Source organism: Ictidomys tridecemlineatus, chromosome 5 (assembly GCF_052094955.1).
Source record: "Ictidomys tridecemlineatus isolate mIctTri1 chromosome 5, mIctTri1.hap1, whole genome shotgun sequence".
Taxonomy (NCBI): Eukaryota; Metazoa; Chordata; class Mammalia; order Rodentia; family Sciuridae; genus Ictidomys; species Ictidomys tridecemlineatus.
The window spans coordinates 134,964,167-134,988,261 of record NC_135481.1 but is presented as its reverse complement, the minus strand read 5'-3'; the positions used below and the strand labels follow the sequence as shown (position 1 = coordinate 134,988,261).

Sequence of the window (24,095 nt, the reverse complement as noted above, 5' to 3'; positions counted from 1 at the left end):
TAAGCACCCCTGGTTCAATCCCTGGTACCAAAACAAAAACAAAACAAAAAAAAAAACAAAAAACAAAAAAAAAAACCAGACCCTCTATTATAAGACAAAAAAAAAAAAATCAGCCAAATAATAGCTGAGATTATGGGCTAGGGATGTGGCTCAAGTGGTAGCGCGCTTGCCTGGCATGCGTGCGGCCCGGGTTTGATCCTCAGCACCACATACAAACAAAGATGTTGTGTCCGCCGAAAACTAAAAAACAAATATTAAAATTCTCTCTCCTCTCTCTCTCTCTCTCTCCTCTATCTTTAAAAAAAATAGCTGAGATTAATTAAAATACTATAATTTAATAGTCTATAATCTGGAAATTATATCCAGTTATATCTACTACAGTTATCAAACATACCATTATGTTTCCAATTCTTTTAAGAGATTATGTGAAGTTAAATACATAGGATATTTGGGAGCAAAGGACAAAGTTCAGTGGTAGAGTGCTTGTCTAGCAGGTATGAGGCCCTGGATTCAATTCCTAGCAGTGTAAAAAACAAAACCATATAGAATATTTTCACAAAACTTAGACTTATGGCAATTTCAAGCAAAGATAGTATTGACCATGGAAGCAAAAATGTGTTTTAGACTACAAAATAGTAGTTTGTGTAAGTCTTAAATTCCATATTTTAAGACCTCAAACTAAGAAACCACTAATCTATAAACACAATTCTGTTTTCTAACTCACAGGAACAGGAGTATTTAGAAACTGTGAAACTTGAGGTGCTGGCAAAACTGAAGTAAGCTCAGGATACCCACTTTTTTTTTTTTTTTTAAAGAGAGAGTGAGAGGACAGGAGAGCGAGAGAGAGAATTTCCAACATTTTTTATTTTTTAGTTCTCGGCGGACACAACATCTTTGTTGGTATGTGGTGCTGAGGATCGAACCCGGGCCGCACGCATGCCAGACGAGCGCGCTACCGCTTGAGCCACATCCCCAGCCCCAGGATACCCACTTTTACTGTGACCCAATAAAATCACCAAAGGCCCCAGCATGTACCTTAAGTGATAATTTTTAAAAATCCTTTTTAAACAAGCATAATATCAATAATAGTACAGTAAATTTAATTTTTTAAAAATCTGGGTTGAGGGTGTAGCTCAGTGGTAGAGTGTGTTTAGCATATACAAGGCTCTGGGCTCAATTCCAAGCACCAAATAAACAAATAAATAAATGTATGCTGCATCTTTCAAAAATCTGACCGATCAGCCCAGGTAAGGTGACTTGTGCCTGTAATTCCAATTAATTGTGAGGTTGAGGCAGGAGAATCACTTGAACCCAGGAATCTGAAGTCTAGAGTCTACACAACATAGCAAAACAAACAAACAACAACAACAAAAAAAAGCTAAAATGAAAATACATCTATACACACACCTGTTTACCAGTTTCCCTCATAATAGCCTCAACCTTGAAATAACTCAAGTGTCCATCAACTGTGAGTAAATGAACTGCAATATTTCCAGATAATCAAACACTACTCAGAAATAGAAAGGAATGAATTGATACATTCAATATAGGTGAATCTCAAAAATATGCTGTTTTAGCCAAATTCACCTACCTGCCTAAAATAACTAAAACACTGAACAAAACATATAAAACAAGGGTTTCAGGCATTGGACATGTGGCTGTGTCCAGGTAGCATATGGCTGTGATTACTTAGAAAGCAAAAACTAACAGGGGGAGACTAGTTGCTCCAACCTATAGACCAAATACAATTTCCAGACCACAGGACAGAGCTCAGTAGTTTACTTGAAGGATAAAGAAATGGTAGTTTATAGCCAGGACCAGTGGCAAACACCTTTAACTCCAGTGGTTTGGGAGGATGAGGCATGAGTCATGAACTCAAAGCCAGCCTCCATAACTTAAGTGAGCCCTTAGCAACTTGGTGAGACCCGGTTTCTAAATAATATACAAAAAAGGGACTGAGGATGTGGCTCAGTGTTGAGTGCTCTTGGGTTCAATCCTTGGTATCAAAAAAGGAAAAGAAATGGTAGTTCAAGGAGGTAAAGGCATCTAGAGACTACAAAACAGTGCAGAAATAAGAACTACACAGAAATCTGCAGAGGGTTTCTTCTCAAGTCTTGGACTAGGTGATGATCAATGCATGCATGTAAGGAAACTGAGGATTTAAACCATTTAAAAGGAACAGACAGAATAATTCTCAAAGCTCACATGGGGTAGGAATAGTTTGCTTCTACCAGCTGGAGTGGAAATCCTAACAGATGGGGCTTTTCAATAGAATATGCAGAAAGATTTTAGTCACTATGGTACTCCTAGACTAAAGGCTGCTCTGAATCTACCTAAGGTTCAAAAGAGCCTTGAAAGGACTAAACTGTTTCCAAGTAACCTGCCTACATCTCTGAATAAAGCTCAAGAATATTTATGCAAACATGAAAATATCTAGTACCCAAAAAAGGTAAAATTCACAAAGTTGGGCAACCAATAAAAAATTACCAGATGAAGGTTGGAGCTATAGCTGAGTGGTAAAGCACTTGCCTACCATGTGTGAGGCCCTAGGGTTCCAACCCCTGCAGTGCAAAACAAAACAAAAACAAACCAGACATGCAAAGAGACTAGCAAATATGACCCAGATGAGAAAAATCAATTGAAACAGACCCAGAAATGACTGAGGTGGTAGGACTAGTAAACAAGGACATTAAAATAGCATGTTCAGAAAAAGATTGAGCATGTTAAGTAGAGAAAGAAATGAATATCCAAGATAGCAGGGCACAGTGGCATATGCTTGTAATTCCAGCGGTTCAGAAGGCTGGGGCAGGAGAATCCCAAGTTCAAGTTCAGCCTCAGTAATTTAGTGAGACCCTGTCTCAGAAATCATCATCATCATCATCATAAAATAAAAGAAGGCTGGGGATGTGACTCAGTGGTTAAGTGCTGCTGGGTAATCCCTGGTATTTAAAAAAAAAAGACATAAATCAAACTTCTGCAATTTAAAAAACACAATGTCTGAAATAAAACTTATACAAGTAAAATAGCAGATTAGATACTACAGAAAAGTTTAGCAATTTGAAGTCACAGCAACAGAAATAATCTCAAATATGGGCTGGGGATGTGGCTCAAGCAGTAGAGCGCTCATCTGGCAAGCATGCGGCCCAGGTTCGATCCTCAGCACCACATACAAACAATGTTGTTGTGTCCGCTGATAACTAAAAAATAAATATTAAAAAATTCTCTCTCTCCCTCTATCACTCTCTCTTTAAAAAAAAATAATAATCTCAAATAAAAAAGTGATTAGGAAAGGAAAAAAAGATCGGAAAAAAAGGGAACAAAGCAATTGAAAAATAATATCAAGCAGTCTAACATAATGTAATTGGATTCCCCAGGAGGGGAAAACAAATTGAAGAAATCATAAACAAAATTTATCCAAATTTGACTAAGACCATAAACCCACCAATTCAAGAAGCACAGCAAACAACAAGCAAAAGAAACATGGGGAAAATTATAACAAAACACATGATCATCAAACTGCTTAAAATCGTTGATAAAAAGAACATTGGCTAGGTCGGGTGGTGCATGCCTCTGATCCCAGCAACTTAGGAGGTTGAGGAAGGAGGATTACAAGTTCAAAGCAAGCCTCAGCAATTCTGCCAGGCCCTGTCTCAAAATAAAAAGTAAAAAAAGCTGGGGATGTAGCTCAGTATCAAAATAAATAAATAAATGCAAGAAAAAAATATGTAAAAAGAAACAATGATAAAAACATCAGCTTCTCTTTGAAAGCATCAAAAGCCAGAAGACATGGAGCAAAACCTTTAAGTACTGAAAGAAGTCAATTGTGGTGGTCTTGCCTGTAATCCAATGACTTGGGAGGCTGAGGCAGGAGGACCACAAGTTTGAGGCCAGGCTCAATAGCAATACCCTGTCTAAAAACAAAAAATAGGGCTGGGTTGTGGCTCAGAGGTACAGCACTTGCCTACCATGTGTAAGGCACTGGGTTCGATCCTCAGCACCACATAAAAATAAAATAAAAATATTGTGTGGGCTGGGGATGTGGCTCAAGCAGTAGCGTGCTCGCCTGGCATGTGTGCGGCCGGGTTCGATCCTCAGCACCACATACAAACAAAGATGTTGTGTCTGCTGAGAACTAAAAAATAAATATTAAAAAATTCTCTCTCTCTCTCTCTCTCTCTCTCTCTCTTTTAAAAAAAATTGTGTCTACCTATAACTAAAAAATAAATAAAAAATAAAAAAACAAATAAATTGAGCCAGGGGTGTAGTTCAGTGAAAGCTTGTCCCTGGGTTTAATTCTCAGTATTGCAAAAATAAATAAGTAAGGAAAAAGAAAGCAGCAGTGACTGCATTAATATCATACAAAGATTTTTCTGCAAAAAAAAAAATATTACCAGGGACAATAGTAGTCATTTCATAATGATAAAAAAGTAAGTTTGTCCATGATGATATAACAATCTAAAATGCTTATGTAATAAACAACTTAGCTTCAAAATAGAGCAGTCAGAAATTTCTTTTCTTTCTTTTTTTTTGGATATTGAGGATTGAATTCAGGGATACTCTACCGCTGCACCACATCCCCAGTTTTATTTTGTATTTTTTATTTAGATATAGGGTCTCACTGAGTTGCTTAGTACCTCGCTGTTGCTGAGGCTGGTTTTGAATCCTCCTGTCTCAGCCTCCTGAACTGCTGGGATTACAAGGCGGGTGCCACCGTGCCCAGTTATAGTCAGAAATTTCAAAACCACTCTGTTAGTAACTGATACAGCAAGAAAACAGAAAATCAATAAGGATATAAAAGATTTGAACAACACTTCCAACCAACTTGATTTAATTGATATTTACAGAACATTCAGCTCAACACCCAACACCAGCAAACGCATATTAAATTCTTTTTAAGTACATACAGAACATTTACCAAGACAGACCATCAGGACTACAAAACAAATTTCAATTATATAATGTAAATTATACAAAGTGTATTCTCTGTTTACAATGGAATGAAAATCAATAATAGAAAGACATCTGAACAATCCCAAATATTCAGAAATCAAATAACACATTTCTAGATAACTAATGGTAAAAGAAGAAATTGGAAATTAGAAAGTATTTGAACTGAATAAAAATACAACATTGTAAAAAGTGTGGGATATGCCTAATACAGTGGACATAGAGGGAATTTTTATAGCTTTAGAGGCTATAACTCAGTGGTACAGCATTTCCCTGGCATGCACAAGACACTGAGTTGAAAGGGTTTACATTTTAGGTTGTTTTTTTTAACACTGTGCATTCTACCCATGGTTCCTAACCTTACTATACAGAGAGCTTTCTCCCTCACCCTGCATTTACTATCTCACAGGGAGTTCCCAGATGACTATGGAAGACTCTAGACCTGGTTTTTATGTTTCTATATAAATCACCTAGCACCAACCCAAAGTAGACAGCTATGATATTACAACCTCAGAATTGATCATGAAGCCTGATGGCATGCTTCCATGTCTTCAGTGTTCCTATCAAAATCACCACTCATAACGTTATGGAAGGCCTTATTCTGCATCACAGTATCCCAAACAAACTGCTTTTGATCACAAAACGTATTTTATGGCAACTAAACCACAGTAGTAAGCACAAGATTGTAAAATGTCTTACTATGTCCTCCACAGCCTTCAAAAATCTTGTGTGAAAGAACAGTGGAGGTAGGCCAGTTATCAACTTATTCTCTCTCAACTTCAAATACACCCTTCTAAGTGATACTTGAGGTGATTTTATAACATTCTCCTTTGCCAGCTGGTTAAACAATGTCAGGTTTTATTAATAAAAGGTAGGGCACACCTGGATTCCCACCAATTTGGGAGGCTGAAGAGGAGGTGCCCAAGTTCAAGGCCAGCCTGGGCAACTTAATGAGACCTTGTCTCAAAAAAAGCAGTGGAGAGGGTAGAAAGGCTGGGAATGTAACTTGTGGTAGAGTGTCACTGGGTTCAATCCCTATTACTGCCAAAAAAAAAGGTGGGGGGAGCGCTGAAGGGCCACTGCTAGGCAACAGAGGGAGTAAGGGGATTCTCCTGGTTCCAGTGGTATTTATATACCACACAGCAGTAGTGGATCTGTGTCTAGGAGCCTAGTAGTGCTCACCTCAGGGAACATCATAGTTGGGCTCTAGATACTACCCAGTCTCTGGCAAATTTCTCAGCTTCTCATTAGGCCAGATCCAGCTTACTAATCTGTCAAATGTCACTGCCATGCAATAACAGGTTGCAAATTCCTATGGCAGTTACATCTTCTTCAAAGAGGTCTAAATCTCAGTTTAGGAAGGGTGGTTGTAGGAAAGTACTTTGTTAGCTCTTTCCTTATCCTACTGGGTAGTGCTATTTTCTGCCTATGCTACCTCTAAACCCCTTAAGAGTTCTCTTTTACCTTTCTTGTAGTGATGTATATTTTACTATTTAACTCCCCCCGCCCAATGTTGGGGATTGAACCCAGGGCTTCACACATGCTAGGCAAGCACTCTACCACTGAGATACATTCCCAGCCCTTAGTTAACGATGTTTTATATTAAATATTCATTGCTCAATTCCTGGTGACAGCGATCCTCTGATGCCCATCTAAGGCTCCCACATAAAAGTTAAGAAAAACAAGTCAGGTACTGTGGCTTGTTTGGGGGAGGTTCAGGCAAGTATAAGAAAGCTAAATACATCATCATAAAATTTTTAACCTCATGTATTAACTACCTATTATGAAACAAGATAATAAACAATTAGTTTTTAGATACATGGGGGTAAACCAGAAAAAAACAATTGTAAGAAATGAAAATGTTGGGCTGGGGTTGTGGCTCAGTGGTAGAGCACTTGCCTAGCATGCGTGAGGCACTGGGTTTGATCCCCGGCACCACAAAAAAATAAACAAAATAAAATAAAGGTATTGTATCCATCTATAATTAAAAAAATTAATAAATAAATAATAAAGAAAATTCTGCTATAGCTAGAATATTGCTGTTTTTTATTATATATCTCTTGTATATAAGTATATATAATATTTTGATGAAAATAAAAATTGATTTCAAGAAGAAAAAAGTAGGTCATGAGTGATGGCACAAGTTACTCAAGAGGCTAAGGCAAGAGGATCATAAGTACAATGCCAGCAAGAGCAACCTAATGAGATCCTGTCCCAAAATAAAAAATAAAAAGGGTTAGAGATATAGCTGAGTAGAATGCTCCTGGGTTCAATCTCCAGTACCACACACATACAAAAAAAAAAAAAAAAAAAGGCAATTCGGGTAGGACTGCTCATGACATTAACTCTTCAGTAAGGAAAATTTGAGTCACTGCATCAGGCAAGAAACCATGACCAATTTAGGTTCTTGTGGAGGGTACAGGAAGAAAACAGCCATGACCATGTGACCAATTACAGAAACAAAGGATAATTACAGCACCTTAGACAGAAATATCTTAGCTTGAATTCTATCTTTCTTCCTTGAAATCAGAAGACAATCCTTTTGGAGAAGAGTTATACTGTAATCACAATTTCTGCTTAAGTAGAGCTCATCTCTATTGTTTTAGTCTTGTACCATCTACTGTTGAGAATGAATAACCATGCTTGTTTTTATGTCCATAGACAGAATGTTATGAGGATGTGAAGTATGAAGGGACAGTAGCAAGAAACATCTGTAATCCTTGCTAGGTGCTACATTCTGGATTTTTCAGTTACACAGGGCAGAAAATGATTTCTAGATGGTCAAGAAGAACATACCTGTGGATGGCTAAAGGCAGTTTAATTTTTTTTTTCGTGTGATTTCCTTGTGTATGGAGATTGATGTTAATATTTCTACACTGAAATGTGGCAATTTGTTAAGGAATGCTGACACCCTATCAGTGATAAAAACTTTCCTATTCCTAAACAAGATCAGATTAGTTTCCAATCATCAAAAAAGAAAAAAAGGCAAAGAACAGTAATGGATTTTCTGTGTTGCCTTCACCTCCGATTTGCTGCACATTTACTCATATTAGGTCCAACTTAAGAAAAATCTGAGTGCAGCCATTACAGTAGTGCAGCACACTGGTATTCCCAGCTATTGGTGGCGGGGAGGGGGCGTGAGGCAGGAGGATAGAAAGTTCCAGGCCAGCCTTAACAATTTAGTGAGCCCCTGTTTCAAAGAAAAAAAAAATATATGTGCACGTCTTAAGAGGGTCAATTCATTTACAACAACAAAATTATCAAACATACCTTAAATTCAATCAGATTACTACAATAGCCATTAAGAGTTGGGTGGTCCATAATGGGCGTGGTAGCACACAGCTGTAATTCTAGCAGTGAGGCAGGAGGATCAACAACAGTTCAAAGCCAACCTCAGCAAAAAGAAGGTGCTAAGCAACTCAATGAGACCTATCTCTGAAGAAAATACAAAAAGGGCTGAGGATATGGCTCAGTGGTTCAGTGCCCCTGAGTTCAATCCCCAGTACCTCCCCTCCCCCCAAAATGAGTTTGGCAATCTTAAGAGAAAGATATTAAAAGAATGATGGAGTCTATCAAGTTTTAAGGACTTTATATTTAAGCAGAAAAACACAGAAAACCCAAAGAAAATTCAAACAAGCAAGTAAAGTAATAGAAAATGCAATTAAATAATCAACCTGGGGGTAGCTAAGCAAACTTCTATTAGAGATTAGTCACATCAAGACTCAGACACAGATCCAATCACATTCTTGCCAATATCCCCTAGCCATTAAAAAAATTTCAGCACAGAGAAGAAAATTCCAAAAATTATATGTGAAAAAGTGAAAGGACTCACACCTCTAATTCCAGATATTTAGGAGGCTAATATAGGAGGATGGAAAATTGAAGACCAGCCTCAGCAACTTAGTGAGACCCTGTCCCAAAATTTAAAAACGGGCTGGGGATGTAGCAGTGCCCTTGGGGGTTCAATCCCCTGTGTTGAAAGTAACCATAAAATGAAAGTAAACATAAAAATAATGCAGCATGACATATTTATTTACTTAGTGAGTAAACATCTTTTAATTTCAGGTGATTTGTAACTGAAAATGAAATTTTTAGCATGGTGTGATAGTACACACCTATACTCTCAGTTACTTTAGAGGCTAAAGTAAGAGGACTGCAAGTTCAAAGCCAGTCTAGGCAAATCAGTCAGACTCTGTATCAAAATTAAAACAAACAAACAAAAAAGTCAGGGTGGGGGCTGGGGATGTAGCTTAGTGGTAAATCACACACTTGACTAGCATGTGTGAAGCCCTGGGTTCAATCCCTGGTACTGCTGGAAAACCAAAATTGTTAAAATTTGCTACACTTGGGCTGGAGTTGTGACTCAGTGGTACAGCATTTGCCTATAGCATGTGTGAGGCACTGGGTTTGATTCTCAGCAGCACATAAAAATAAATAAAGGTTGAGGCTGGGGTTGTAGCTCAGCAGCAGATCTCTCACCTAGCATGTGCAAGGCCCTGGGTTCGATTATCAGCACCACATTAAAATAAAGGATTGTGTCCAACTAGAACTAAAAAATAAATATTTAAATAAATAAATAAATAAAGGTCCACCACCAACTAGTAAAAAAAAATTTGCTACACTTTATACAGGATAACATTTGTGAATTGATTTGAAAAGCTTCAAAACTAAATTGTTGCTGTTTTTTGTTAATTTTTTAAATTTTTAAAATATTTTTATTTTTTGGTACTGAATTAAACCAACTGGGCATTTTACCAATGAGTTACATCCCCAGTCCTTTTTATTTTATTTTGAGACAAGGTCAAAACTTTTGATCCTCTTGCCTCAGCCTCCCAGTGTTGTTGCTTTTAAACCCCATATTCCAAAACTTAGTTTCAAAATTTTAGCTTTTATAAGCTGGGGATATAGCTTGGTGGTAAAGCACTGGCCTAGTACTGAGGAAGCCCTGAGTTCAATCCTCAGCACTGCAATAAATGAATAAATAAAATTTAACTTTTATAAGTATTAATCTTTTAAAACTAAAGATAACACTGAATAGGCTTTTCTACCTATTGAGGAAAAAAAAGCCATCTCAATGTGCATCAGAAATGCTATTAACCAATGGTATGATGGAGTAAAAACGCTAATATTTTTAACAATTCTCAAGCCAACTGCAGAATACACTGCTGTCAAAAATAAACATAAAATCTATGTGGTTGTGCACGCCTGTAATCCCAGTGACTTGGGAGGCTGAAGCAGGAAGATCCAAGTTCAAGGCCAGCCTCAGCTCTTTTGCCAGGCACCAAACAACTTGGCAAAATTTAAAAAGGGCTGAGCACTTAGCTCAGTGGTAAAGCGCCCTGGGTTCAATTCTTAGTAACCCCACCACCACCAAAAAAAAAAAAAAAAAGAAAAAACAGAATACAGATGTTTATAGCAGTGCTATTCCTAACTCCCAAAACTGGTAAGTGACTAAGATGTCTTTAAGTAGGTGAATGGATACACTTTGGTACATCCAGAAAATGGAATACTATTCAGTTCTAAAAAAAATTAGTGGGGGACCTTAAGTGCAAACTATTAAGTGAAAGAAACCTACCTGAAAAGGTTATATACTCTTATGATTCCAAGCACATGACATTCTAGAAAAGGCAAAACTATGAAGACATAAACAGATCAGTGTTGTCAGGGTTTGGGAGGATGAACAGGTGATGCACAGGGGACTTTTAGGGCAATGAAATTATTCTTATATACTATAGTGGCTACATGTCATTACACATTTGTCCAAACCCATAGACTGCACAATATCAAAAGTGAACCTTAAACTATGGACTTTATGTGATTATGATGTATCAATGTAGTTTATCAAATGTTACAAATGTACCAGTATGATAGGGGATGTTGGTATGCCCAGAGGGTAGACACATGTCAGAGGACAAAGTATAAGGGAAATTCTGTACCTTCCTCTCATGAGCCTAAAACCCTCTTTAAAAAATTAAATAGAGGCCTGGCACAGTGATGCCTGCCTGTAATCTGAGCTATTCAAGAAGCTAAAGCAGGAGGATAACAAGTTTTGGGCCAGCCTGGGCAATTTAAGAGAGATCTGGTCTCAAAACAAAATTTTAAAAGGGCTGGGGATGTGGTTCAGTGGGAGTACTTCCCTGAATTTGATTTTTCATGACCACAGAGGAGGGTAAGGGGATTAGAGAAAAAAATTAATTAAAACTGTACATAATCTGTGATTCCATATATAAAGTGTAAACCCCACCACACTGACAAAAAGCAAAGCAGCGGTTGCTTAGGGCTGGGTGAGATGAACTACAAAGAGGAAAAAAGGATCTTGGGGGTAACAGAAACATTCTGTATCTTGTGTGCACCTAACTGTAAAAACTCATTAAATGGCATGCTTTGTACTCAATGTACAGACTTTATTTAATAAAATATTTCTCCATAACCTAATAAGAAAAAATTAAAACAAGACTAAATAATCAGACATTTGTTATGTGTGCCATATATAAACAGGCATAAATAGGAAAGTTATGCAAGTAACAGCAATTCTAGGAGGAAGAAGACAGATCAAAATCCTGTTTTCCTTCATTTGATTAACTCAGTCTCTATAATCGCTGTCAATTCTTTTTTCCAAATAATATATACAGGTAAAATCTCATTTCAACTCTCCCTCAATTTTCCTATGCTATCTAATCCTTCCCATCCATTCCTAACAACCTGAGAAGTTAGGGAGGACAATTTTACCATATACCCTTCCACTAATCCCGAATGTCCTGGACCTAATGGATTCTGAACCAGTCATTCCATAGTAGGGATATAAAAAGGGTAGCCTACTAATTCTCTCACCATGTTCCTGTCTATAATTTATTATAGAAGTTATCAATAGTTGACATTTTTCTTTGTTTCTCATTTAGACTGGTAAACCACGAGCAGGAAGTATGCCCTATACATGTCTGTGGACTCAAGAGCCTGCCACATAGTATGTCTACAAGTATTCAGTGAATGTTCTCCCATTCTTTTTCTCTTGAATTATCAAAATGCTAAACAACCCACAAAAATGTTCAAGGCAAGGTGTGTAGCTCAGTGACAGAAAAGTGCTTAGACTATGTACAATCCCCAGCACCAAAAATAAAGATCTTGGGCTGGGAATACAGTTAGTTGGTACAGTGCTTGTCTTGCATGCACAAGGCCTTGGATTCAAACCCCAGCATACATACACACACACACACAAAAAAAAAAACTTTCAAATTACAGTTTAAATGTCAGTTCCTCTTTAAAGATGTTCCTAATATCTGACTGGAACCTCTAAGTTTTGTAGACACATTTAAGAGGTGATGATACCAAGCTAGCTAAAGTCTGAAGAAGAGTAAGGGAAGGGTGTATACCTACTTCCCTAAATGGCAATTATAAACCATGTGAAATACAAATGGGGGGGGGGCTTTAATAGTGACATCAGGATAATTCTTAACAGCAAAACGAAAAAAAGACTGACTTCAAGCAAAACTGATATACAGACATACATGGTGTAGAAGACAAAAAGGAGCAACCTTTTTGTAATAATCAAATAACTGCAAAAGTACTCTCAGTACCTTTGGGTACTAACAAGATCAAGACAAAGTAAGCTTTAGGGGTAAAATCTGGAGACCTAAATTTCAAGATCCTTGTGTCACTGACATCGCACGGTAAAACCAAAGATTCACAAGAATGCCCACTTCTTGCTAAGTGGACTCAAGGACAAGTAGAGTAACTATTTCAACTCTATGCTTAGAGTCGTCTAAGTTAAAGTCAGTGCAGCTCGCTGGGGCCCAGCTGGATTGGAAAGATAGCGAAGGAATGAAAATAGGAACGGCTTTTGTAGGGCCTACAATCACCTTTCCGAACTGCTAAACCTTGTCTCTCTGGACCTTATCCGGACCCCAGCGGCAGTGGCTTCGATTGGAGAAACCGAGTTGACTGCCTTCACTGTGTAAAACAATAAGAAACCTCAACTCCCATAAAGCGCTCCACGATTTTTATCTCTCTGGGAAGAATGGAACATGAAGACACTGCGTCCCGCTCCGTCCCAGACAGACCCAAAATCAGTTAGGAGGTTAAACACAGCTGGTGGACAAAGGGCGTCTGGCCACCAACTCCAAAGAAAGGGGATGATCCAGCGTCAAACCGCGCAGGCCCTCCACCCGGCTCAGAGCTCCTCCGGGGCCCGCAGCAGCAGCTTCGAAACGACAAGAAGAATCCGAGGAAACAGGGGAGTCAACCTCACCTGCCTCTTGTTCATCCGCCGCACATCGTCCAAAAAGTCTAGAGAGAGCATGGCGGAACCGACTAGCGGGACACCGGCAGCGAGGAAGCACTATATGACTACCGGCGAAACCGCTGGCGCGCTGGCCCGGCTCACAGTGGACGGGACCCCGCGGCGCCTGCACTTCCGCTTCCGGGGCGGGAGCCGACGCGGCCCGCCCTCTCAGAGCAGAGGGATGAGAAACTCACAACCTTCCTAGTGCATCCAGGTTGCCATTGCGGTGGGAGAGCCTTCCGGGTTTGGCCCTTGACGGCTGGGAACCGACAGGATCATGCGGTGTCCGGTTCAGCTTGGCGGCTCCTCGTGGAAGTGATGGCTAGACCAGCCTGCGACCTTTGGAGGGCGGGCCTCGTGTGCTCCTGGCCAGTCGGAAGCCGAATCTCAGTGCCGGGCGGGCTGAAGCGACCCGAGCGCCCGCGCGGGCTTGCGCTGGCTGGGCGTGGCCCTGGACGTGTCTCCTGGCCGGCAGTCAGTTCTCTGGTCGAGCACTTGCGGTTCCGTGCTCCTGGAAGCTGACGACTAAGCTGGTGTCAGTAGGTGCTTTTCGAGTAGAGGTGGCAGGCTTGAAACTTTCAAAGCACTGTCTGATTTCACAGTCCGAAGGCTGTCGGTGATTCGGTGATAGAACACTTGTATCATGTTCAGAACCCTAGGTTCCATCCCCAGCGCCCCTCAACCGCCAAATCGAATTTACAGTCGGGTTGGAGAGAAAACAGCCTGATGCAATTAGAAAATGACCAAGCTCTGCAACAGCATGAGGAGACCACCGCTGGTGACGCTGGTCGGGAAGTCTCTTGCTAACAAATTTTGGTTTTATTTCCTTGAATTCTACCTTCTGGCACTTTGATACCACCTGTTTGTTACATCTGCCTTCTGTCTCCATTCTATATAAACATCCTTTGTTTTGACCTTTGTAATCTCCTAATGCCCAACTGATCGCATGCTATTACTTCTCTCTCTTTTTTTTTTTCTTTTGGTACCGGAGATAGAACCCAGGAATGCTTTATCATTGAACCACTGGTTATTTTTAGATAGGGTCTTCTTTAGGTGAAGTTCTCACTAAGTTAGTAAGGCTGGCCTCTAACTTGCCATCTTCCTGCCTCAGCCTCCCAACTCGCTGGGATCATGAGCATTCCCCATGTAGGCAAAAGGACAACTTAGCAAGACCCTATCTTCAAATAAAAAGTAAAAATGTGGCCGGGCGAGATGGCGCACATCTGTAATCCCAGCGGCTCAGGAGGGCAAGTGGATGGAGAGTTAAGCCAGCCTCAGCAAAAGCGAGGTCCCAAGCAACTCAAGTAGACCCTCTCTCTAAATAAAATACAAAATAGGGCTGGGGATGTGGCTCTGTTGTCGAGTGCCCCTGAGTTCAATACCCTGTACCCAAAAATAAATAAAATAAATCAATAAAAATGTGAGAGGTGGTGAGCTGGGGATTTGGCTCATGCGGTAGCGTGCTCGCCTGGCATGCGGGCGGCCCGGGTTCGATCCTCAGCACCACATACCAACAAAGATGTTGTGTCCGCCGAGAACTAAAAAATAAATATTAAAAATTCTCTCTCTCTGTCTCTCTCTCTCTCCCCTCTCACTCTCTCTTTAAAAAAAAAATGTGAGAGGTGGTAAATGTAGCTCAGTGGTAGAGTGCCACTGGGTTCAGCCTCTAGTGAAAATTTATTTATTTTTAAATAAATAAAGCCCAAAAGTATATTGGATCATGGCTCTGATTTTTAAAAAATTCAGATAATAACTTTGGGAGAGGTCATAGGGAAATTGTAACCCTCAGATAGATCTGATGGGAATGTAGCAGGTATTTTGTAAAATAGCTGCCCTTCCTCAAAAGTTTGAATATAAAGTTAAGCATATTAATCAGCAATTCCACACCTATGTGTTTACTCAAGAGAACTGAAAAAATTTGTCCACAAAAAATTTGTACATAGGGACTGGGGTTGTGGCTCAGTGGTAGAGCACTCACCTAGGCAAATGTAAGGCTCTGGGGTTGATCCTCAGCATGATATAAATAATAATAATAATAATACATAAAATAAAGGTGTTGTGCCCATCTATAACTAAAAAATAAAATATTTTAAAAAATTCGTACATGAACCAGGGGTGGTGGTATAGGCCTGTAATCCCAGCAACTGGGAGGTTGAGACAGGAAGATTGCAAATTTAGGCCAGCCTCATTACTTAGGGAGACACTGTCTTAAAAAATAAAAAAGGCTGAGAATTTTTTCAGTGGTAGACCTTCCCTGGGTTCAATCCTATAAATAAACTGGATATGGTGGCACATGTCTATAATCCTAGCAATTCAGAAGGCTGAGACAGGAGGATTGCAAGTTAGAGGGCAGCCTTAGCAATTTAGCATGACCCTGTTTTGAAAGAAAACAGAAAAAGGGCAGAGGTGTAGTTAAGTGGTAGAGCACAGCTAGGTTCAATCCCTGGTACCCCAAATAAAAAATAATCCAAATGTTCATCAACTGATAAAGGGAAAAAGAATATGTAAGGGCTGGGATTGTGGCTCAGAGGTAGAGTGCTCACCTAGCATGTGTGAATCCCTGGGTTTGATCCTCACCACTACATAAAAATAAAATAAAGATACTGTGTATACCTACAACTAAAAAATAATAAGTATTTTTAAAAAAATAATATGTAATATATATGTACAATGGAATGATTTGACAATAAAAAGAAATACTACAAGATGGATGAACCTTAAAAAAAAAAAACAGTATATCAGGCTGGGGCTGTAGCTCAATGGCAGAATGTTTGCCTAGCACGTGTGAGGCACTGAGTTTGTTCCTCAGCCACATAAAAATAAATAAAATAAAGGTATGCTATTTATCTACAACTACAAAAATAATTTTTTAAAAAAACAGTATATATATTGGGCTGAGAATGTGGCTCAGGCGGTAGCGCGCTCGCCTGGCATGCGTGCGGCCTGGGTTCAATCCTCAGCACCACATACCAACAAAGATGTTGTGTCCGCCGAGAACCAAAAAATAAATATTAAAAATTAAAAAAAATACTTCAAAAAAACCAGTATATTTAGTGTAAAAATCATATAATACATGGTCATAAAGGACCAAGTATTATATGATTCCATTTATGTTAAGTGTCCAGAATAGGCAAATCTATAGGGACAAAAACCTGGTTGCACAGGGCTAAGAGAGTTGAAGGTAATGGGTGAATGTTAATGGTTATAGGGTTTCTTTTTATATATATAAATATTTATTTTTTAGTTGTGGTTGGACACAATACCTTTATTTCACTTATTTATTTTTATGTGGTACTGAGGATTGAACCCAGGGTCTCGCACGTGTGAGGCAAGTGCTTTACCGCTGAGCCACAACCCCAGCCCATTATGGGGTTTCTTTGGAGGGTAATAGTGGTACAACTCTGAATATACTGAAAACCATTGAACTGCACATTTACTTATTTTGCAGACCTGGGTAGTGAACTCAAGTCTTTGTACATTCCAGGTAAGTGTTCTACCACTGGCTACGTCCCTGGCCCAAACTGCACATTTTAAATTGGTGAATTGTACAGCATGGGAATTATATCACAGTGAAGCTGTTGTGAGAAAGAAAGAAAAACAAAACACTGGTTCACTACTAAATTCCCAATGGTATACACATAGCCTGGCACATACAGGTACCAATGAATACTTGTCAAATTTAAAATTGTGTGTGTATGTAATCTCCAACTGCTACCACTAGTCATGATGCTACCATACCTGTATGTACTAACTTGAAAAATAAATTATTTTTTAATATGCTAGACAAGTGCTCTATCACTGAGCTACATCTCAGCTCCAAAACATGAGTTCTTGATTTCTTCAAATTAGGAAGGCCTGTGGAAGAAAATACATGTAGACTCTGAGGGCAGGATCCTTATCTTGTTCACCTCTGTACTCCAGTTTCCGTAACAGTGCCAGTCTTGTAGCACAAACTAAACATTTGTTAATAATTGTTGAATATAGATTATAATCTAAATTCTGGCTAGTAGAACCTTTGTTCTATGCTTGCTAATGTTGAATTCAATCTAAAGGTGATCTTTGGATGTGGTGGTACACATCTGTAATTCCAGGGACTTGGGAGGCTGAGGCAGGAGGACCTCCAAGTTTGAGGCCTGCATCAGCAACTTAAGCTCTAAGCAACTTAATAAAATTCTGTCTCAAAATAAAAAGGGCTGGGAGTATTTCTCAGTGGTTAGGCATCCATGGGTTCAATCTCTGTTACAAAAGAGAGAGAGAGAGAGATTGCTCATGCTGGCATTGAATTTGCAGTCTACCTGCTTCAGCCTAACAAATAACTGAGATTACAGGGATGTACAATTGTGCCTGGCTCCACTTCTTGTACTGTGAAGAGCTCTAAGAGAGGCACAAATTCCTGTAGAAAAGGTCAGTTTAGTTTGGAAGCTGAAGAAAGGTCTTGGAGAAAACATTTGAGACATGCGTAAAATTCACTTAACACATGGGTAAGGTTGGCAGATGAAAGAATACACTGAATGAGGGGAATTGCTGGAGTAGAGGTCCAGAGGCAGGAAACTGGAAAATATATTTTAATAATTCAGTTTGAGCCGGGTGCAGTGGCACACGCCTGTAATCTAGCAACTCTAGAGGCTAAGGCAAGAAGATTGAGAGTTCAAAGCCAGCCTTAGCAAAAGGGGCATTAAGCAACTCAGTGAGACCCTGTCTATAAATAAAATACAAAATAGGGCTGAGGATCAGGCTCAGTTGTCGAGTGCCCCTGAGTTCAATCCCCAGTGCCCAATAATAATAATAATAATAATAATAATAATAATTCAGTTTTATTTCCCAACCTTACCCATCCCATAAAGAACCAGATTAGTCTGGCCTGCAGGTGTTCTCTGGTTATTGAGGAGGCTTGAGCAAGCTTAAAATGTCACTTGTTAGAGTTATACAATTCCTGCTCACAGCCACATCTAAGTACTGCTCTACAGCTAAAACCTTATGCTCTCATAACCCACCTTCTGATAATTACTTTTTTCCCTCTATATATTTTAAATTATACAAAGACATGACTATATTTTCATTGTAAAAGGTTAAAACAAGGTAAGCAGGTGAGGTGTGGTGCTATACATATATAGTCTCAGCTACTTGGGAGGCTAAGGCAGGAGAATATGTCATAAATTCAAGGTTAGCCTGGGCAATTTAATGAGATTCTGTCTCAAATAGAATAAAAGGATTGGGATGTAGCTCAGTGGCCCTAGGTTAAATCCCAGTGTTTATAATTAATAAATGTTTTGTGAATTGAAAATAAAATGGCTCATGCCTGTAATCCCAGCAATTCTGGAGGCTGAGGTAAGAGGATCACAAGTTTGAGGCCAGCCTCAGCAGTTTAGTGAGGCCCTAAGCAACTTAGTGAAACCCTGTCTTAAAATAAAAATAAAATAGCTGGGGTTGTGGCTCAGTGGTTAAGCACCCCGGGTTCAATCCTTGGTATGAAAGAAAGAAAGAAAGGAGGGAGGGAGGGAGGGAGAAGGGTGGGCGAAGGGGAAGGAAAGAAAGAAACAAACAAACAAACAAACTTGAGACCAGCCTGGGTGTTAGAACTTGCCTCAAAATTTTAAAAAAGGGGGCTGAAGATGTAGCTCAATGATAGAGTGCTTGTTTAGCATGTGCTAGACCTTATATTCAATTCTCAGTACTGCTATTTCTGGTCTAGGGACCATGGGTTGGAAAGATGCTGATAGGCTGGGGTGGCACCATCTGTAATCCCAGCAACTCGGGAAGCTCAGGAAGGAGAATCACAAGTTAGAAGCCAGCCTCAGCATCTTAGTGAGGCCCTAAGCAATTTAGCAAGACCCTGTCTCATAATAAATCATAGAAAAGGCTGGGTATGTGGCTCAGTGGTTAAGTACCCCTAAATTCAATCCCTAGTTCCAACAAAACAAAACAAAACAAAAAAGTATAACACAACGAAATTTCAAAATTGGTCCATAAACAATAACACACATATAAAATAATATGGTGATTTAGATTAGCTACATCCCATTAACTATTAGCTGAGAAATGCTGTGAATCAATACAACCTAAAATTTCAAAGCAAAATGGTTGAGAGTGTAACATGATTTCTGAGAAAGTTTAAAATAATCTGTCATTTAATTTTTGTGAAATAACTGGTGAGTTAGCACATGCCTATAACCAACCTCAGCTCCTTATGGAGGCTCAGGCAAAAGAATCACAAGTAGAATGTTGGGGATTATACTTCAATAAAGTCAATTTTTTAATAAATATTTTTAAGTGTAGATGGACACAACACAATGTCTTTATTTGTATGTGGTGCTGAGAATCGAACCCGGGTCCCGCCTGTGCTAGACGAGCACTCTATTGCTGAGCCACAATCCCAGCCCCCAAAAGTCAATTTTTTAAAGTCACAGGTTTTTGCTAAAGTTTTTAGATTATTTAAAGACAGTTTTGTTCAATGGTTTAATCATTAGAAAGGATCAATTAGATTATGCAAACTTAAGACAAAAAAAAAAAAAGGAAGACAGAAGATTGAACTTTTAAACTCAGGAAAAAAAATGTTATATTACCGGAAATCCAGTGCAAATAAATACACAGGGTGAATCTGACTGTGTTGGGTCTGGGTTATCCATAAGTGTTGTTTCCTGATGAGCAGCTGAAAAAGAAGTGCTAATAGGACACATACTAAGCCTCTAAGAATCAAGTTTTTTTAAACTGGTGATCTATTTGCCCATGGTTCCCAGTATTATATTATGAACTTTGGTCAAACAGTGGTCTAAATTGGGTATAGTGACACACACCTGTGGTTCCAGCTACTTGGGAGGTTGAGGCCAGAATTTGAGGCCAGCCTGAGAGCATAGTCAATGTTGTCTCTAAAACAAAGAAAAAAGAAAAATAATAGTATAATAATGGCAAAAAGGCCACTGAAGCTTTAGTGTTATTAGAAAACAATTAAGTAGCCAATGTGATAATTAAAACAGGTTTTTCAAGGGGAAAAACACAAAATAATGCTTTCTAACATACAATAGTGAGATTTTTCCCTAAATATTAGAGAAGTGGGCTGGGGTTGTGGCTCAGCGGTAGAGCATTTGCCTAGCATGTGCAAGGCCCTGAGTTCTATCCTCAGCACCACATAAAAATAAATAAAATAAAGGTATGTGTCCAACTACAACTAAATAAATAAATATAAAAAAATAATAGAGAAGTGATAAAAGCAAAAAGCCACCCCTCCCACCCAATACTAGGGATTGAACCTATAGGCACTCTATAAAGCCACACTTTCAAATTGAAATTTTCTTTCCTCCCTCCCTCCCTCTTTTCCTCCCTCCCTCCATCCCTTCTTTCTTCCTTCGTTCCTTTCTTTCTTTCTTTAGTACTGGGGTTTGAACCCAGGGACACTTAACCATTAGGCCACATCTCTAGCCCTTTTTATTTTTTATTTTAAGTAAGGGTCTTACTAGGTTGCTTAGGGCCTCACTAACTTGCTGAGACAGGCTTTAAACTTGAGATCCTCCTGCCTCCGCCTCCTGAGCCATTGAGATTATAGCTGTGCACCACCATGCCCACCAAAATTGTACTTTTCATAGCCAAAACAGTGACTAGTCATATTCTTGCCAAGAAATTTCTAAAGTCAGTGACAATGTTAATGATCAATATGCTTCCTAAAGCTGCCTGTGATCCCAGTGACTTGGGAGCATGAGGCAGGAGGATTGAAAATTCAAGGCCAAACTCAGCAACTTAAACTTTTAACAACTTAGCAAAAATATGTATCAAAACAAAAAATAAAAAGGACTGGGGACATAGCTTAGTGGTAAAGTGCCCTGGGTTCAATCCCCAATACTTAGGGCAGGGTAGTGGGGAAAATGAGCGTGCGCACACACATACACACAAACACACACTTCATAGGAAAGCAAAATAATCTGGCAAAATTCCTTTGCCAAAAGATACTGTTTTAAAAAAAGAGATATTGTTGGCATACCAGTGGCATATAAAGTAGATGAGCACAGAGTCTGAGTTGTATAAAATTGCTGGAGAAGTTATCCAACTTTGCAAGGCCTGAGAAACTCATCCTACCACTTTGCTCATTTTCATTGATCTTCTGAATTTGTTATCTGTTTCTACAAAGTAACAACTTAAAACTTAACAACTTAAAACAATATTATCTAACAATTTTAGTCAGTCAGAAATTTGGAGCTAGCATAGCTAGATGATCTTTCATAAAGGGGCTACAGTCTCATTTGAAGGTTTGTATGGGAGAGGATCTTCAAGGCTCTATTCATGTGGTTAGTATAAGGTCTTACTTCTTTGTGCTGTTGGATTGAAGCCTTATTTCATGGTTGAGTGTTGACCTGAGTTTCGGGCCACGTGGGCCTCTCTATAGGACAGCTCACAATATAATAATTGGCTTCCACTAGAGAAAATTACGTGAGAAGGGACTAGGGTGACCAACTTGTCCTGATTTGCCCTGAACTGTCCTAGTTTTTACATTGAAAGTTTCACATCCCAGGAAACTTATCACTTCCAGGTAAAACAGGACTTTTGGTGACCCTATCAAGACAAAAATCTGTGGGCCTCGGCCTGCCATCCCAAACATGATAGCTCTGTTGGGCATTATGTTCTCCCAGCAGCTGCGGGGTTGCCATTACCCTTGCTGGGACTTCCTGGCCAGGCCTTGTTTCTTCAGGCAGTGCCTGGCGCACCGAGAACTTGCAGCAGCACCTTGATGGAAGAGTTGGAGTTGTCATTTGTGGTTAGCTTGCTTCTAGTGTGAGTCAGGATTATGTCAGTGGCACCAATCAGGAAGAAATTCAAACTGATGTTGATCAGTGTATCCAGAAGTTTCTGGATATTGCAAGACAGACAAAATTTTTTTTTCTTTAATTTTTTTTTTAGGTGTAGATGGACACAACACAGTGCATTTACTTATTTATTTATTTTATGTGGTACTGAGGATCGAACCCAGGTCCCTCCTGTGCTAGGTGAGCGCTCTACCGCTGAGCCACAATCTCAGCATAGTTATCATGAAAGACCTAAAACCAAACTATTTACCCACCCCCATTCTCAGAGTGTTAGAATTTCCCTGCTCAGATCATAACACACTAACAACTGGAAAAAAGAAAAAAGAAAAAAACTATATAAAGTCATACAAGAAAGAATCTGTGTCATCAAACTCATAGTCTAAACCTTGCTACAAACAAAAACAAAACAAAAACCCTCACTTCATTTACCAAGCTATCCGCATTTCATAAAGTACTCAAGTAATTAACAGCTTATAAAACTTGGGAGACATTGTTAGGTAGAAACAAAATTAACACCAACTCGTCTTTATCTGCCAAATAGGTCTTCTAAAATATCCTTACACACAGAGAGAGGTTTGGCAACACTGTCTACAGGGGGCTGGCTACCTTGTAGGCCAGACTCCTCTCAGGTCTGCTTCAGAGGCACAGGGTTACTGGCAGATGCCTGCTCCAGGTAGGCCAAGGAGCCCTAGGGACTTGGCTGGCTTTTTGTGTTGCCCATCGATGTCCTCCAGCACCTGCCAGCAATGCCTTTCAAGTGCTTCAGCACCAGGTATGTTTCTGCTGCAATTCATTCTTTAGTTTCCCGACGTCCTCTCTCTCTTCGATAACTTGACCCTGTCTCCCTAGTGTGACAGCTGGGACATAAATGAAGTATAAGGAGGTCAAACTTGGCCCGATTATTTTTCTTTCGAGTTTTGTTTTGATTGCTTGTGTTTTTGCTTTACTTTTTAGAGAAAAGGCAGTTTACATGAAGGAAGATTCTTGCTTATGGATTTGATTCCCAGGGACTAGGGCCTTGAGGTGGAGGGTGACCTGCAGAGTGATCCTCAACTTCTTCACCTTCTTGGAGAGTATGTGGATCCTCTGTGGGGAAGGTATTTTGTCCTGTTGTTGGAGGAGGTTTTCTTTTCTGTTTTATGCATCTCTTCGATTATATCCCTTCAGCCAGCACACATACTCCACTATCTTCTGAATAGTCAGTAGGTCTGTGGCTGTGTCTTGGTTTGTTTTGTCCTCTCCAGCCCTGAAGATTCCTCCCCATTTGCCTTGATATCCACTCATGTTCCTTGTCTGGCCTGGATGCCCCCTGGCCCACAAATCCTCCACTCCATTCCAGGCACAGGAGTTTTTATTCCTTCTACTGTCAGGGCTAGGTTCTCCCTTGTCGGCTAGTGAATGGTATCTGTTTCTATACTTCTTGCTGCAGTGTATACCCATGAACATGTATTGATATGTACTCACTTTGTATATACTTATTACTCTTTTTGTTTGTGTGCTGTGAGGATGATATTTGGCCTGTGGAGCTATGACCTGTTATGACCAGCCTGAGACCAGCAGATCCCCTCTGTTGGACTGTATAAGTTATTTTTCAAGTGCTCCCCACTGAGCCACAACCCCAGCCCCAGCTTTAGATTTCTTGATTTAAAACCTAAATAAACTAAGTTTGAGACAGTCTTTCAATGATAAAGTTGTTTTTGATGAAAAGATTGGAAACTTGGTGCTTAGTGAAAATGTTTGAATTTATTTATTTACAACTTATTGTCATTTCTTTATATTAATTCAGAAGTTATCTGTCAAATAAATAACAAATTTTCAATTAAAAAAAAAAGACAAAAGTCACAGCCTTTAATTGTGAGCCGGGAATAGTGGCACCTGCCCTAATCACAGCTAGTTGGAAAGCTGAAGCAGGAAGATTGATTGAGCCCAAGAGTTCAAGGCCAGCCTGGGCAACATAGTGACACTCCTATCTGGGTAAGAAAAAAACACCCTAATTGTGGAGGTAACATCTCATTATTTCTTTTATATTCTTTTCACTAGAATTGTCCAGGACAGATTCAAAAAAAGGGGAAGGACTA

At 39.5% G+C, this 24,095-nt stretch overlaps 1 protein-coding gene across 4 annotated transcripts in view; it reads right to left on the bottom strand.

The window, feature by feature from the left end:
* Positions 1 to 13,568, bottom strand: part of Sec11a (SEC11 homolog A, signal peptidase complex subunit) — a 40,126-nt gene extending 26,558 nt beyond the window's left edge. The window contains exon 1 of one of the 4 annotated variants that reach the window (XM_040274777.2): positions 13,423 to 13,568. Coding sequence is in view for 2 of the 4 variants with exons in the window: in XM_040274775.2 (XP_040130709.1) it covers positions 13,193 to 13,243 (51 nt within the window). In the remaining 2 variants the exon portion in view is untranslated. Of the gene's footprint in view, positions 1 to 13,192; positions 13,370 to 13,422 lie in introns of those variants that run through there. The other 3 variants (XM_040274775.2, XM_005320174.4, XM_078051144.1) reach the window with 3 other exon arrangements.
* Between the last annotated feature and the right edge of the window lie 10,527 nt (positions 13,569 to 24,095).